The sequence below is a fragment of the Podarcis cretensis genome, assembly GCF_951804945.1.
Source record: "Podarcis cretensis genome assembly, chromosome: 6".
Taxonomy (NCBI): Eukaryota; Metazoa; Chordata; class Lepidosauria; order Squamata; family Lacertidae; genus Podarcis; species Podarcis cretensis.
This window is the reverse complement of record NC_137175.1, coordinates 63,596,485-63,613,895: the sequence shown is the minus strand read 5'-3', so window position 1 is coordinate 63,613,895 and position 17,411 is coordinate 63,596,485. Positions and strand designations below refer to the sequence as shown.

The following is a 17,411-nucleotide window of genomic DNA, read 5'->3' as shown; positions in this document are numbered from 1 at the left end:
GTTTTTATCCCATCGTAATAATTTAATTATTTATATCCCACCCATCTGGCTGGTTGGGTCCACCAACGCTTTCTTAAAGAACTTTAGATGTGCATTAAGTGACATTCCTGCCTCTCAACGCCCCATTCCTCAGGATGCCTAAAACACATAAGGCACAGTTGAGGAAACTGACATAAAGGGGGGGGGGGTGAGAGAGAATCTATTTTTAGCTTCCAATAGAGGACTGCCATATTACATATATAATGTGGAAAGGGTGCTGCTCTCATTCTAGCCTAAGGCACTCAACTTTAATACTCAATATGTGACTTATTAAAGTAACTGTTACATAATGAGTAATCATGTTCCATTTTTAGTATGTTTGAAGATTAATTAGTTAATGATTCCAATACGCTTTATATCTTGCAAGTGTTATCCATAAGTGCCAAGCGTTATCATTTTGGCATTCTCTCTGAAGTTTTTTAAGGTTGTCTCCACAAGGGGCCCATCTCCTGTTACGTGCTTCATGCCTTTAAGGTAATTTTTAATCAGGAAGAACTAATAAGGGCTTTGTGTGGGATTTTGCAAGGCTGACAGCACTGCACCAAAGTCATGCATTGTCAGTATGCCTCTCTTAAATGTTCACACCCGCGCCTGTAGCTAAAATCTACTGGACACCCTGCACTTAAAGAGATGACCTCAGGATTTTGCCTTTTCACAGTGCCAAGATTCAAGCCTGAATAAAGAGACGGCTACTGGGCATGTGGCAAATATTTTTACCTAACTCATGGGCAGGGGCGGGGGGGGGGGTTACAAGGAAAGAGTTTTGCGGTGCCTAAGCTTTCACACATAAGCTTATTTTATCAAATGCACGAATGATCCTCGCTTAGCAGCTGTATAAATACACATTGGTTAAAAAAGGGGGGGAGGGGAGAGAGATATAAACAGAGGAGCCAAAAAGTCATGAAAAGCAGGCTTGCAAATTCCAGGTGCTCCTAATCTTAGAAGTAAGGCACTTTTATTCTTCCAGAAAACCCGATTACCTCCACAAAAAGTTTTTCAGGATCCCTTTTAAACAGCTCACTGCAACTCTGCGGGAAAAGCACCACAGCTCCAGAATGGCAGAATTTTACAAAAGTGATTGGTCATTCTTTCTAGGATAGGAGTTAGTAGGGGGAATGTGTTAGCAGGAATGTGGTTATTTTTTGCTAAACCAATACCTTGAGGAGATAAATGGAACAATGCATTATGGAACAATGCTACTGTGCTTTAAATAAATCTATCTGGGCACCAGAAACAAGAGAGATACCTGCTTACTTAGTTTAAATGCTAGGATATATACAATGGATGCCATCTTAGCAAGCCTCACATAGGAACATGGCATAAAAGGAAAGCATTTTAAAGAGTAAAAGGCTTGGAATGAAGATAAAAGGAGACCCCCAAAGTACACCTCTTAGGGATTGTAGCAATGAAGAAACTAAGAAATCTCAGCAGGGAATTCTTGCAGCTTTACTGGATGAAAAATAAAAGGATACCTGAAAGTGTGTGGGGGGGGGTTAGAAAGCTTATTTTTCCAGCTGAAGTAGTCCCTGCTTATCTCACAGAAGATTGTACACTGTGGTCATAGAAAAATAAGCACAGGGTTATGGCAAAATTGGCAGCTCTCCCTAGGGAAGGCAGAATGAATTAACAAGCTGGAGGAAAAGAACTATCAGAACTTTCTGAAGATGAAGATAAGGAAGAAAGGCTTTTGAGGCTACAATCAACTGCAAACCTGTTTAGGTATCAGGAATAATCTGTCTATTTGGATAGAAACCACATTATTCAAGAGTTTCTACAGACCCGATCCCTTAACAAAACAGATCAGTAATGATGAGTAGTTTTGTAATGTTTCGCCTTAATTTGCTGGAAGCTTTACTGTTTATGTTTGTTTTTCCAGGAAGTGCAAAGGATTATAGTCTTAACTCACAAAAAAGTGAGCTCCTACATGACACTCCCTGGCATATATAGGGAAGAGAATCATCAGCACCAGCCTTCTTTTATAGCTATGCTGCAATTCCCTAAAGAACATTAGGGGCCTAAATTTAAAATGTGACTGGGTGTTTTCTTTAATATCATATCTTCACTTATATGATTCCTGACTTAAACTCAAAATAATAATTATTCATTGTAAATGGAAACCCACATGGCCCACAAGGGATAAATCAGACAGCCAGAAAGGGGAAAGGGAAGGGAAGGAAACCAGCCACATTTGCCTTTTATGTTCGTTAACATTCAACCACCTTTTCAGCTCGAAGCTGCAGTGTATGTAGCATGGATGATTCCTGGGACAGCTGAAAGGCATTTCAAAAGGTGCATAACCTCTCCTAGGATATCTCTTCCTGCATTCTACCATATTAAACCAACAAGAGGAGAACCAGATATAGCGGCCTATTATGGCAGTGACAGCAGCGATAGTTCTCCTTTGAGAATACACAGCCACCAACAGTGAAGAGTTGACCCGGGAAGGATCAGCTTCATGGCAGTGGGTCCATGAAGAATCTCTATATCCACACAGCAGCAAATGAACTAAAGGTGAAGACAGATGTGAATTAAAATCAGAATTCATGGCAGATCTTTCCTGGCTTCTCAGTGGAATGGACAGGTGTTCATACCAGCAAGCTGAATACTTGTTCAAGCAATCGGTCATGCATCTCCCTGCACTCTGCCCTTTCTCTCACTACCATTGGTGCCACCTCCTCTACCTGGAAAAAGTTAATGAAATAAACACAAAAGAAGGCTGTGCTAGTTCCATCTCAGGCAGCCTGCTTCAGTGCACTGCTATCCCCGCCCCCCGCCCCAGCTAGAGAAAGATGTAACAGCAGCAAGTGAGCGAGGGAAGGCCAATGGCTTGAATTAGTATTTGATATGCTGGTATCATAGAAATGTAGAGTTGGAAGAGACCCCTAAGTCATCTAATCCAAACCCCCACAAGGCCAGAAACCCCCACAAGGCCACCCACATTTTACCAGCTTCTCCACAAGAATATAATGGGGAACTTTGTCAAAAGCCTTGCTGAAATCAAGATACACTATATAAAAATACAAGTTTCACGAGTATGTTCCTTCAGCTGTGAAGCCATGCCAGCATATACCATTTCACACACCAGGAAAAACTTTCTGACAGTAAGAGCTGTTCTAGAGTGGAACAGACACCCTTGGAAAGGTAGTGAAGTCTCCCTCCTTGGAGGTTTTTAAGCAGAAGTTGGATGGCCATTTATCATGTATGATCTAGTTGAGATTCCTGCATTGCTGGATGTTGGACCAAATAGCACCTGTCTTTACTGCAAGCATTACAAAATCATCAGTTGTAGGACTGACAATGAGAGGAAATGGGTGGAGAAGAAGTAACAAGGAAAATAAAGTGTAACTGCTAACTGAAGAGTGATCCCTGCTTGTTACAATCACAGCAGCTTCTCCTGAGATGGTCCTTTTCCATTTAAAATGTAGGACAAAGTCCTCTCCAGTAAAAAAAAATCACACACCTGCACCCCCTACATTACTGATATAATACAAACACACACACTCCTATATCTGTAGTTGACTGCACATCTCCTATAAACCCACACACACACTTTCGTTTTGACCTATACAGCCCCTTAATCTGTACCTTTCATTTCGGGGGGGGGGGGCAAAGGAGTTTAAGTCAAATCAGAACCCACCCATGCTATAAAAAAACCCCCACCACATATACCACTGGATGACAAAAGGTTTCTCCCCACCCCCTTTTCTAAACAGTAAAGCTAATTTATTTCCATTTGAAAACAATGCTAAGAAAGTAGTGTTAACCGAAGGCTCAATCTCTTGTGAAAAGTCTTGCAGTCTTAGACACACCTCCAGCTTTATAACGTGCCAAGCAAATGGGTCAATCCCCAGTATAGAAACCCCACAGCACATCAAAGAAACGAAGTATTTCAGGGCATCTTCATAAATCAGAGTTAATGCCAGTTTGCTGCAGAACCTCTACGTTAGATGAACTCAAAAGATCAAAGAGGCCCCTTTGTAATGTCACTATGAAGAACTGACATTACTGATGCCAGGGCAGATGGCTACACAGAAAACAAATTAAGTTTGATATAAAGTCCTATCAATTACATGGTATATTGGAATATCAACATCATTGCAGGAAAACATATTCCTCTCATTCAGTTCTGGAAATTAAAAACAGTGTGGCAGCGTCAGATAAAACGCGGTTGCTGTGGCGCTGGATGCTGGTTTTCTGCAGCAAAAGGCAGAAGTTACATGCTCAAGTATGCATTACTTACCAGAGTTTAAGTCACGGCCAGGATTGAACGCTCGGCTATTCACAGTGGTAGACAGTCTATCGCAGCTGATTGTTCTAGACACATTAGTGTTAAAGTTTCCATCAAACCTAAAATGAATGCAATAGTAAAATTAATAAGACAAAAAAACTAGTTCTGTTGTTTAAATATGGACTCTTCCTTGAGCTTGCATTAGGGGAAGAGTGTTATACTGCAGTGGGGCTGCCTCTGAAGATGGTTCGGAAACTTCAGCAGATCAGAATTCAGTGGTCAGGTTGCTCAACAGAACAAAACAGTTTGAGGATATAACGCCAATCCTGGCCTGACTGCAAAAGCTGCCAATTAGTTTCTGGGTCCAGTTCAAAGTGCTGGTTTTAACCTATAAAGCTTTAAACGGCTCAGGATCGCAATACTTCAAGGACGGTCTCCTCCATATGAATTGATGCGATCATCATCTGAGGCCCTACTTTGTGTGCCTCTTCTATGAGAAGTCCAAAGGGTGGCAACATGAGAATGGGCCTTTTCTATGGTGAGTCTCCACTTGTGGAATGCTCTCCCCAAGGAAGGTTTACCTTTCACCTTTATTACATATCTTTTGGCAGGGGTGAAACTAGGCTTTATTTCACCTGGGGCCAAAGACCCAGTTTGGCATCCTCCATGTGCATTTGCGCACACACACGGACACGGACACACGGACACACACACAGGACACTCACAGACAGACACACACAGACGCACATGGACACACACACAATCTGGAAGCTGCAACAGCACCCCTCTGGAGGCTTCACCCAGGGCAGAACACCTAGCTAGCCAAGTTCACCCAAGACAAAAAAAACCTGGTAGCTATGGCACTGCTTTAGGCCTGTTAGCAACTTTGCACAGCCTTGATCAGGGGTAGGCAACCTAAGGCCCACGGCCCACAAGCAGCCCACAGAGGTTGTTTAACCAGCTCATGAGCCGCCCCCGAACTGAGCCGCCCGCTCAGCGAGTCCCTGTGCACTGCGCTAAACCGGCGCAATGTGGTGCGGGGACTCACTTCCGCTGTGCCGGTAATCGCGTCTGCGCATGCGCCGACACTGGAAATTGTGGGCATGCGCACGCAACCCGGCCCACGGAGGGATCTCCTCTGGAGTGAACCAGCCCAGGCGAGGAAAACCTTGCCGACCCCTGGCCTTGATGCTAATCCTTCTGTAAATTTTACACAGTACCTAAGTTAGCAGAAACCATCCAAACTAATTCATTTCTGCTCAAGTCTAAACATATCCAGGTCTGTTCCCAACATCTTGCATTACATTCTGCCTTCCAAATAAAAAAATCAGAAGGGATATGAATTACAGGAAAGGAAAATTTAAGGAAATTAGTCTCATTTCATACAACCTTGTTAACTTTGTTTACTCAGATGTAAGTCCCACTGAGGTGCCCCCACTATAACTTAAGAATGAAAATGCACCAGATGAATACAGGGATTTTCTCCCCATTGTGCATGCCCAGAAATACCTTCCGCATAAAAGAAAATGGAGGATGTACTCGTTGGAAGTTGCTGCATGGTGTCCATGGCTTACAACACCTCCATTATAATCTAAAAGCAACTAATGTTATTAATGGTACTAATAATTGTTTCAGGCAATTTGGCAATTTCATGATTTTATTTTTCACCATCCTTAAAATGTATACAATAACAGCACTTAAACGTAAAACCTGATGTGTTCCTAATGATTAAGATATTAATCACAAAAAATGTAAGATGAACTCTTGATCTCCAGACAAATAAAATATATAGGCACTCTAAATAGGGACTGGGGAGTTGTTTAACTAGTCCCTCCATCTTTTTCAAACAAAAGAATGTAGATTAACTAAGCAGGTTTTAAAACATGTCCTCTATAAAAACTCTTGAAAAAATGTATCTGTAACAAATCCCCAAACCATCCAGGGGTGGGGTGGGGGGAGTTTTTTGGTGGAAAATAGTTTCTGCAATTAAAAATGATCAAAATGTGCTCTTAACTTCAGCTGCAAGAAAAAGTATCATCCATTCCCACTACCCAACCCTCTTCTTTCCCCCTTTCTTTTTCTATACTATATGAAAACCCTTCCTTCTGGATTCACTTTAATGAACAACTGATCGAAACTGCATCCAGAGGGAGAAAACAGAACTGTGACTCCCACTTTGATCTCTTCCCCATGGAGAAATTCGCTCCCTGCCTAGCTTGCAAGATGTTCATTTGATTGACGTTTGCTCTGATGTGCAAACTGCTTTGAACTTCAGACATTTAATTCCCATCAGGCAGCAGTCATTTTTATTCTCCTTCAACAGGATTTACAAGCAGAAGATCAGCAAATGTAGAAGATAAAATAAATTTGCAGAAGCTTTGAATCTTACATCAAAACAGTGTTCACGTAAGCTCCAATTGGATTGCATTCAGCCTCTATTCACAAAGTAAATCAACTTCTTCTATGCAGTTTCAGTTTTAGAAAATAGGGGGTGAAGAAAGAGAATGTGTATATAAAAATGACACTCATCTGTTGTTGTAACAAGACCTGTCCTTTTTTCCATTCTTTGTTTAAATTTCTATAAAGGTGTTTTCCCTGGGGTAAATGCAGCTACATTACAAACTAATTCAAAATTAACAATTTTATTTAAAATGCTAAAACTAGTTGTTGTTTTTTAACAGCAAGGCATATTCTTGTAATTAATATTTTATCTGCATATTTCAGTACAGTACTGAAATATTAAACATGGCTTTTATTTTAAAATACTTGTAATGAACTAATAATGGAGCTCTAATCCTGAAAGCACTTAAGCATGCACCTGTTTTTAAGGAATGCAAACACAGTAAACCATTATCCATTTGACTAACCTGGAGACTTTCCAATATGTCTGGATGAAACAAATGTTGTTTATCTGGTGTTATATTAACATGAATGGTGCTAAGTATAATCTCAAAGGCTTCTTAAATGCTTATTTATTTTTAAATGGTGAGAATAACTAGGAACTCAGGACAGAATTTTATGATAATGGGGAAGGGTTCTATTTTATTCTCTCAGCACTTAATTATACTAGAATTTAACTCACTGCAGCGATTTGTGACGGAAATAATAGTTTTGTCATTGTATGCCCTGATAATACTTGTGTTAGAAGGATTCTTCCTAGCCTATCCCATACTTGGATTCCTACAAATCCAATACTAATTTCTAATGAGTGCTTAAGAAAACGGTTTGTATAATACACATACTCCAAAACTGTAAGACTCAGTCCTTCCAAATCTCTACAGTCATCTTTGCACACTGTTGAAATTCCATTAAGCTGAGTCCAAATCCAGTTTCGTATTCTTGAAAATACAACTCCACCAGCAACTTGAAAGATCAGAATGGGAATCTCCTTATCTCACAACTTAACAGCCCATGAGAGGGCATGTAAACAGAAGAAAAGGCTGTGATAAAGCTGAACTGCAATAGCAAATATTTAAGCAGCTATTTTAAAAAGGTGAGCCAGACCACTTCTGAAGCAATTATCGCATTCATGAAGTAAATGATCTTCAAAAATAGATCTGTTGGTTTACCCATGTAAATATTACACTCATGAATCTAAGGTAGACTTGTCAAGTAATATGTTACAGTGATAAGAATTTCTCTCAGTGTACTGAGATAAAGAAAATGTCCCTTAAGGATTTCTTTTAAAAAAACAAAAACCCAGCATAATCAATTAAGGCACAGAGAACAAAAGCTGAGTCAAATAATGTTGAGTTTAGTCAACAAGATAAATCATGGTTCACCATGATGGAATAAACCTGTGCAAATCTTGGGTTTATGTGTTTCCGCCTCTCTCCAGTTTTCTTCTCGTTTAGATTACTTGCAATTTAGCCTTCTGTTCAAACCCTAAACGGTGTTTAACCTTAACTATGCTTTATTGAAATAACTCAGCTTCATAACCCTTGGTTCGAAGTTGACTGATTTCAGACAAACCAGTTAACATTAACCATAGATTGCTGGGCTCCTGGACTCTGGCTGTACTCAGCTTCAGGCTAGAATAATAAAACCTGACTAAAACAGCCCTCTATAAGTACCGTATTTTTCGCTCTATAAGACACACCAGACCACAAGACGCACCTAGTTTTTGGAGGAGGAAAACCAAGGAAAAAAATATTCTGAATCTCAGAAGCCAGAACAACTAGAGGGATCGCTGAGCAGTGAAAGCAGCGATCCCTCTTGCTGTTCTGGCTTCTGGGATAGCTTCACAGCCTGCATTCGCTCCATAAGACGCACACACATTTCCCCTTACTTTTTAGGAGGGAAAAAGTGAGTCTTATAGAGCAAAAAATACAGTATCTCTGCCTGCTTTGGCATTGTCCATGCCTGTGTCACATCCTCTGTTTAACGCAACTTTCCTTCCAGATGGCAATCATTCTAGTCCAGTTACTAAGTACAGGAGGGAGGAGAGGAGAGAATGCTAGAGTATTCCCCACAGGCCACTGGTTGGCCACTATATGCTGGACTAAATGGGCCACTGGCTGGATCTAGCAGGCTCTTCTTATGTCCTTATGGTTCCACAATGGAACTTTAACTGTGTTGTCTTCCACTGCTCTTTGTGATTTTGTGAATAAGTGCTGGAGCTGCTCATCCAGTGGTATGTGAAAGAAAGGACTGCAGTGTGGTTAAGACTAACAGCTTCTTCTTCACACCTTTGTTGATTTGGAACTCATGGCTTGTGCCCACAGTATTTGTGAGCTGCCCACTCACAACTTAACTATATTCAGTGATCAATGCACAGCCCCTTTCAATGCTTCCAGTGTACTCTGTATGGAAACACACTTAAATAGTAACTCCTATAAGGAACAGCCCCCTGCTATTTCTAGCCTGGCTCAAAATAGGCTGGGCAAAGTGAGGTTGGTATGGGCAGAGAATGCGCTCAGAACTGCACTACAAAATTAATTCTTCTAAAAATTAAAAGCCACACACAGCTAATGTACTTATCACTAAATCTGTAACTGTATTCCAACAAATGCCTTATCAGTGTAATTCAGGAAGTCCTGAGCTATTAAACAGAAGTATGCTTTTATAAGACCATATAAAAGCCATCTGTTTTTAGTAAACCTGCTTCCCACTGCCCGGTATTCACTGGGACTCTCAATAATTATTTGCAAGACACAGTTGCAGCAAAGGTCACTATTTCCATAGCCAACTCTCTTTAGTAAAGGTAGAGAATAAATATAAAGATCATTTTATGTGCATTATGTAACTGAAGTGATCCTGTTTCATATACTGTAATGCATTTTTATTATCTGTTTAGAGTCTTTTATGTCTGTTAATTAATATTGATCAGCCAACCAAAGCACTTTACATACAGTCCAAAAATGTGCAGCCTTTTCAACTTTCAGGCCGGCGATATTTTTTAAAAGCAGCATTAATCATGTTTTCCAAACAAGTCTTTCATATTTATAAATCAATTTTGAAATCTGACACGTTAGCCAATTTTCCTTCTGTAATGCCTTACTACAACAAACTTTTTCTGTTTCTAACAGCACACTAGCAAAATTCAATAGCACCAAGTTTCCAAACCAAAACACTAGGCTGAAAATACTTATATTTTCATGTACTGGCTAAAAGCTGACCTGATAATGCAAGTACATCATTCAACACGTACCATTTAAACTAGGCCACAAACTAAAAACAGGGCAAATTCAAGGCCAAAGACTTAGAGCCTCCTTCTCTATATCCTCTTTGCATGCTTCTGCCTGGGTAGAATTATGTCCATGAACACTGATAATGCTTATTGCTTTCACAGATGGAGGACAGAGAAGCACATGTGTCTATAGAAACACGCCTACTGTGTGAAGGTAACAGTCCACCCACTTTTTGCTTCTAACTCTGCACAACACTGGAAGGCTGTGAAGAAAGGAATGCAGTCCATGGAGTGAAAAGGTTTCACTGACACTGCCTTCACAGAACAACCTGATGTCCATAATTCCCATGGGATCAGCGTTCAACTTGAAACCATTTCAGACCGTCTGCTCCGCCAAGCCTCTCTCACATGGGCCCTGACCCAAGACCAGGTCAAGATGTCCCCAGACGAATGGGCTTACCCCAATTAATAAGGCAACTCTCAGTTGGGATCCTATTGAATACTTACTCCATCATAGACGGTGGAATGGTGCAGCAGTCTTGAATTGCAGTCAGAGGCGATGTCAGATGAGCAGTGTATGAAGCTTCCACCACATGCTTGTTCCGATTTACCACATCCAAGTACCGGTTAAATTTTTCCCGGATCTTTTTTGCAAGCTAAACAATTTAAAGAAAATAAATAAATCAGTCAATCAAAGTTGCTTTTGGGTGTGCATATATTCTGTATACTTGTTATGAAATGCCCAAAAGAAAAGCCTAAAAGAAAGCAACATACCCAAGATCCCACCCACAATATTTACCATGAAGAAATGCTTCTTTATTTTGCTATTATGAACAGCTAGTGTTAATATGAACAGTTTAAAGACAAATGCTAATTTATGAAAAAGATGAAATAATCTGGGACGACACATATGGGGGGGGGGAATATTCAGTGTTGTGTTAACGATATTGCTCCATTAACACAAACATTTCTGCTTCCCTGATGGAAGGAGCCTCATCTCCTCCCCTCTCCCATTGTCCTGGGGGTTCTCCTCACATTCCAGAGCAGGCATAGGCAAAGTCTGCCCTCCAGATGTTTTGGGACTACAATTCCCATCATCCCTGACCACTGGCCCTGTTAGCTAGGGATCATAGGAATTGTAGGCCAAAAACATATGGAGGGCTGAGTTTGCCTATGCCTGCTCCAGAGTGAATATGGTGGAAGCACAGGAGGAAGAGAAGGAGGGAAGCTCCCCTGGGCTACCAAGAGTTATTGTGTTGGCTTCTGCTAAAGGAACCCAATCTGCTACAGAGCGTTTAATATACATTTTTTTTTGTACTGCATTGAGTTTTCATTTCTGAGGGGCCACCTGCACATTTTTCAATTCAGCCTTAACTCTAAAACCAGATCAAACTAATCAAAATCAAACATCCCGATACTGATATCAAAGGAACTAAACTTCCAATTAATACATATACAACTGGTTAACTGATTTTGGCCAATGTAGTACATGAGGGTGGCATGGCTCTCATCTGACCCCCAACACCATATATGTGCCAGAACAAAGCAGTAGTTAAGCTAACCTATTGTATTCTAGTAGCATTGTAAATTTAGGCTGATAAGCTATCCTTTTGTCATGGTGGTAATAAAATTGAAATTTTCCACAGGCATATTTACGGAGTCCCAAAAATGCACTCATCCACAATGAAAAAACTGATCTAGAAGACATATGTTATGGTCCCTTGAAGGATGCATGATAGAGATTTGCTGAAAACCTACACATAATTCTAGTGCCGTATTAACTGTGATGAAACAGTTTAGAAATATAATAAGAGTTACATTCTAGGGGCCCCCAAACCAGATGTGTGTATAAATGTTCTCAATACATCTTTACTATACGTATTGAAAACCCGTATGTAAATGTAGTTTTGCAATACACTGAATACAATTCTATTATTATGCTTGACACTCAGTGTATTCTCCAGATAGTGTTTTTCTCAGCCATCAGTGCTATGAACCAGAGCACTACTCCCCTATGCTAATTTGCAGTAAGGGGACACATAGAGTAGCATCATCTGCATAAGTGGAATAGCTGCTGTTGTGCCAAAACGGAAACAGTAGCTCTTTACCCCTAAAACAGGATGTGCCTCTTCTTTAACTGGCTTCCTTTTACACATCCTGTTTTACATGGAGCCACATCTGTGAGCAACCTGTTAAAAACAGGAACCAGAACCAGAAATCCCAAGATATTGCATGTGCGTGGTTGTGTGTGTGCATAATTATATATGTATATTTGTGTATACATGTGTATGTGAGAGATAGCAGATTTCAAGTTTTCTTCATAATTCTTTCAAGAAGCTACCTCCAGCTTGCAGGCTAAATCAAGAAAGAGAATAATCTTTTAACAATTTACAGCTCACAGCAAAATGTTCAATATCATATTTTAATGCATTCTTGCCTTCGGAGGCAGATAAAGTTCTTTAATTAGTAATGTCTAAGTGGCTGCCTTTCAACACCCTCAATCACCCCTTACTTACACACACAATATTCCACCTAAAGGAACAACCTGAAAACACAACTCAATTTGTGTATGGATTCCTGAAATACATAATTGGCCTGTTCATTAGTCTCCGAGACTGACAAATGTCCTTCCTAACCATTAATAACAGGTCATTTCATCATGATTTACTTCCTTACATGAATAATGAGCCCTACACTGATAAGAGAAGTGACTTTGCCTCAATTGTTTCCATCAAGTACTACAGCTCAATTACAGGTCTCCAAGGAACATAGTTTTTAACAGAATGTTGTTCAAATGAAATGACTTGTAGAATTATACCTAATTGGCATTGTAGAATGATTTATTACTAACACACCAGAGGACTGCTAATAGTCCCAACTAAGCTATGAGTCTAACACCATTAAATTGGTCTCAATTGTCAGTGAGGAGGTAATGCTGAGGAGGTTTCTCTGTTTTCCCCTCCACAAACCAATTGCTTTTGGGTGAGTTTTTCCCCTTTACACTATGAAATATAAAGTATTCTATCCTCCACATTTTATTGGAAAATACCAAAGCTGCAGAAACAGTTTTTCTCAGTAGGAAAATTGTTATATATATTAGTAGATCTGGCTGATAGCACCAACTTGGCATACATGCGAGATAAATCTGTTAGCCCTCTTGACAATACAATTATGTATTGTCATGTATTATTATTAGAATAAACCAAACAATATACTTAATAGCCCACTGCAACACATTACTCTAGTTTATGTGATTCAAGCAGAAGCTACAGCATATGACTGGTGCAACACTGCATTCAGAGCGCTAAACTCCTTGTGTACCCCTTAAAATGGGCACGAGGGATTAGCAGAGGGGTGGCCATCTTTTGATATGGCCCAACAAACAAAAGTGCTTTCCCATCCCTACTCTCTCCTCTATTCTCCCCCTTCCCCTTCTTGCTCCCAAAATATTAAGTCATGGCACATTCCTGCCAAGATGGCTGCTATCCCTTGCACTAACAATGGGATCTGGGAACCAGAGTTTGGTTACTATGCATACATGGATAACACCTGTTTGCATATTTATACCCATGTGTAAAAAGCACATCAAATGCTGCTGGTCCTATTGACAATATTTCTTCATAACATCAGTGACTCTCTCCATTTCCTCAGAGACAGCTTCCTCATTTGCATATACCCCTTGAGCTTTAAAAGCTCCTTTTAATGCTAAACTCTCTCTGATGTTCTCTCCTCCACCCCACTCCTTGCCTCCTCACTGGTTGAGAATTAAAAAACGCTTCAGAGCATGCTTTATTGATGCCAGCTGTAAAATTTGTATGCTATAAAATTGTATTCAAAACATGCATAAATTAAGCCAACACTTATATAATGACACTTGATGTAGCAGGAGTTAAAACTGCATGATTCCAATAATAATAATAATATTAACAACAACAACAACAACAACAACAACAACAACAACAACAACAATTCATTTGTTAATTTAAAACAGCAGACTTTGGAGAGCTGCAAAGAATTTAGCACAACAAGAGACAAACATACCCTTCCAATCTATAGTCCTGGTTTGTCATTCACAAAACTCTAATAAACATATCCTCTATTGTCACCCATAGCTTCCTAAGTGGCTCGATACTGCTAGCCATTGTCCTGTATAATTCAAACTAGGGAGTTTGCTACAATCACAGAAATTTTATTATATCCTCTCCAGAAACTATTTTGTATGTTCCATTGCCAAGCTGTATCTGATATCATCTCTTAACTCATAGTTGGATTTAGGAAGCAGCCTCATCCCCTATCTGATGACAGGTTGAATTACAAACAGGAGATCTATGGGAATGCCTGCTATCTATCAGCTGTTTCTTTCCATATGATACAATGCTAACACCTTCCTTAGAGCTACAGTTAAGCCTGCACTGGTGGCTTGTTTATACAACAGTGACACTTCCTGACCCTTCTCACAAGCAGACTTATACAAGTTGCTGCATGTAAAATTACTAAGAGCTACTTCTGAAATATGTATCAAAGACGTTGCCCCTCTCAGTTATCTCTCCCTGCATATCCTAGCAAATCTTCAGCAAACAGATGAACTTGTGTATGTTGGTTTTTTTTAATGGGGCTGCACATTTAGCAACGTCCTACAGAATAACTTTGCACCAAAGAGACACTATTTCCTCTGCAGCTTAAACCAAACGAAGGCCATCTGAAACTACAGGAAATGACCGATTTATATGTGTTCAACTGATGTGCGACCCTGCACTCATGCATCGTGGTGACCCGGAAGTGGAAGGAGCAACGCTGAGTCTCTTTATGCAGTTCCCTGCCATGCCACCATCTTGAATCATTGTTGTTGGCTTTTTTATTCTATATAATTACATGTGAAGTCACTATTCTCTTGTATGCTTTAAGATAGTAGCTTTGATTCCCTTTTAAAGGTAAAGGTAAAGGTACCCCTGCCCGTACGGGCCAGTCTTGACAGACTCTGGGGTTGTGCGCCCATCTCACTTAAGAGGCCAGGGGCCAGCGCTGTCCGGAGACACTTCCGGGTCACGTGGCCAGCGTGACAAAGCTGCTCTGGCCAGAGCCAGAGCCAGAGCCAGAGCTGCACACGGAAACGCCGTTTACCTTCCCGCTGGTAAACGGTCCCTATTTATCTACTTGCACCCGGAGGTGCTTTCGAACTGCTAGGTTGGCAGGCGCTGGGACCGAGCAGCGGGAGCGCACCCCGCCGCAGGGATTCGAACCGCCGACCTTTCGATCGGCAAGTCCTAGGCGCTGAGGCTTTAACCCACAGCGCCACCTGCGTCCCTTTTAATAGTAATTAATTAGAATGCTTGTATGTCTCTTTTTAATGTGCCAATAATGTGCCTTCTTTTCCTGAACTATCTTGGTTTCTTTAACTATCCTTTGTTGACTTTTTTGTAGTTGAAAGGAAGTTCTTGCCATCCACAAAGCCTTGCTCAAAGGCGGGGGACCTGCTACTAGTCCATACGGAACAGCAGAAATAAGTTTTGGGTTGAAAGTCACCTGTTAAGTAGCAAGAAAGGAGTTCACAGACCAATGCCAGCTAACTCCCAATAGTGGATAATGTGTAAAGGGCAGGAGGCTGACCTAGGTCCTAAGCTGGCTTAAGAATCTTTAAACAGTCCCCTCGGAAGTGATTAAAATGATCAGCAAATAGATGGCACTCAAAGCTGTGGGTAAAGAGAGACTAGAAGACAACCAAGGCGAAAACCTCAAGGAACCTCAATAGATTTGGGGACAGCAGAGATAATGGAAATACTGAAAAGGTGATTGTCAGGATAAATTCCGCAGCAAGAGTGAGAGATTCTTTGAGGAGCAATTCTTAGAGGAAGCAAGAGCAAGACAATGTCCATGCCACTGAGAGGAGTATTTGCTCCAACAGTGGAAGTGAAAGGGAGCAGCTGGGGACAGAAGACAACTTTATGTCAGGGTCCACCGAGCAGCAGGAATGCAAGTTGTAAAAAGTTCAGATCCCCAAAGGTCAGGAGTGAGAAAGCCATTAGTGTGATGGGGCTGGAAGCAAGCAGCGCAATCTCTAGGACAAGTGAAAAAGTGAAGTTTCAGAGGCAACAGCTTATGAGCCAAATGTTAGAAGAAAGCAGCGCATCTTGAGGGAAGTAAACAGTCACATTCCACAGGCAGAGTGTGGGGTAAGTGTGGTAAGCAGGGCCTTACTGCTGCGAGATGCTACACAGATTGAAAAACTGTCTCCAGAGCTGAAGATTTATAGGACAAGGTGGAGCTGCAGTCTCCCTGAGTCACCTAACCAGAGGCTTGTAAATGTTGTTGATGCTCCACATTTGGATAGCACAATTCAGACTGTCATTCCTTCAGGAGACATGCTGCCTTGGGGGTACAGAAGGCAAAGTATAGGGCCTAGGGTTCCATTTTTAAGAGCCCTTACATTGTTTCAGAGAGTTTATCAACATGAAGCCAAGTGGGAATACTGTCAGAGAAGAAAGCATCCCTAGCATATCAAGGTCTGATGCAGAAGCAGAGAGGAACTAGAAGTACGGTAATATGAAAAGAGTCTTAGCTGGAGTAGAATAAATCAAGGTTATTTTCATGAAGGCTGTTGGAGAGTGGATATTAATTACATAGTTCTGCTGCTGCTGTATATTTTGAAAAGCAGAATTAACTTTCCTGACTTCAAGTCCTTCGCACCTCATCATATCATATATCATAACAAAATGTTTCATAATTACTTATTTTATATATGTTGCCAGTAATACTCTTTCCCCCATCTCTCAAGCTTTGTATTATATTCTCTAGGCAGCAGAAACATGATTTCTCGGAGAATCTTTCTATTACTGGATAAGCCCAACATTATTCCTTAAATCTCTCCCACAATACTGACTTTGCTCCCTACTATTAAAGGGAGGGAAGGACTTCGATGGAAATACCCTTCCAAATGATAGACAACTCTGAATTTTAAAGAATAAAGTCTAAGGTTTTAGTAAACAGTATTAAAATTTAACACAGTAATCTTTTTTTTTTAACTTTAAGCCACAGTTGTATTTTTTCACTTGTTTGGGTTGCAGAAAATTGGTACGTTTTCTACATTATAAAAACATGATTATGAAATCAGTAACCTACCAGAAACATTCTCTCGGCTGACAAACTGGCAATAAATGCTTTTAAAGTGTCAGTTAAGAAGTTAATGAACAATAAGAGGAATGGCTGATGGAGGATTAGGTTTGCTTACAATTTGTCTGCATTTGTTTTAATACGATCCATTTGTATATATTACCCTACACATAAACCTCCAGTACTCATGATTCATTAGCACTAAAGAGCCAAGTTATTATTAAAACAGAAGTGCTCACTTACTCTCTTGCTCTTTTCAATCCTGAGCTTTTATCCATGGTAGTTATACTCTATAGGGGCCTCATCTATCTTCTCTGACAGCTAAGTATTCGTCACAATACTTAGAATGTTTAGACATTTATTTATATATTGTAAGAGTTAATGTATGCATCTAGGGCCGTGGTGTAA

At 40.4% G+C, this 17,411-nt stretch overlaps 1 protein-coding gene across 1 annotated transcript in view; it reads right to left on the bottom strand.

Moving 5' to 3' along the window:
• CACHD1 (cache domain containing 1) overlaps positions 1-17,411 on the bottom strand; it is a 121,122-nt gene that overhangs the window by 54,970 nt on the left and 48,741 nt on the right. Inside the window, exons 3-4 of the mRNA XM_079982393.1 lie at positions 10,404-10,552; positions 4,280-4,386 (exon numbers count right to left, since the gene is read on the bottom strand). Of these exons, the coding sequence (XP_079838519.1) occupies positions 4,280-4,386; positions 10,404-10,552 (256 nt within the window). The remainder of the gene's footprint in view (positions 1-4,279; positions 4,387-10,403; positions 10,553-17,411) is intronic.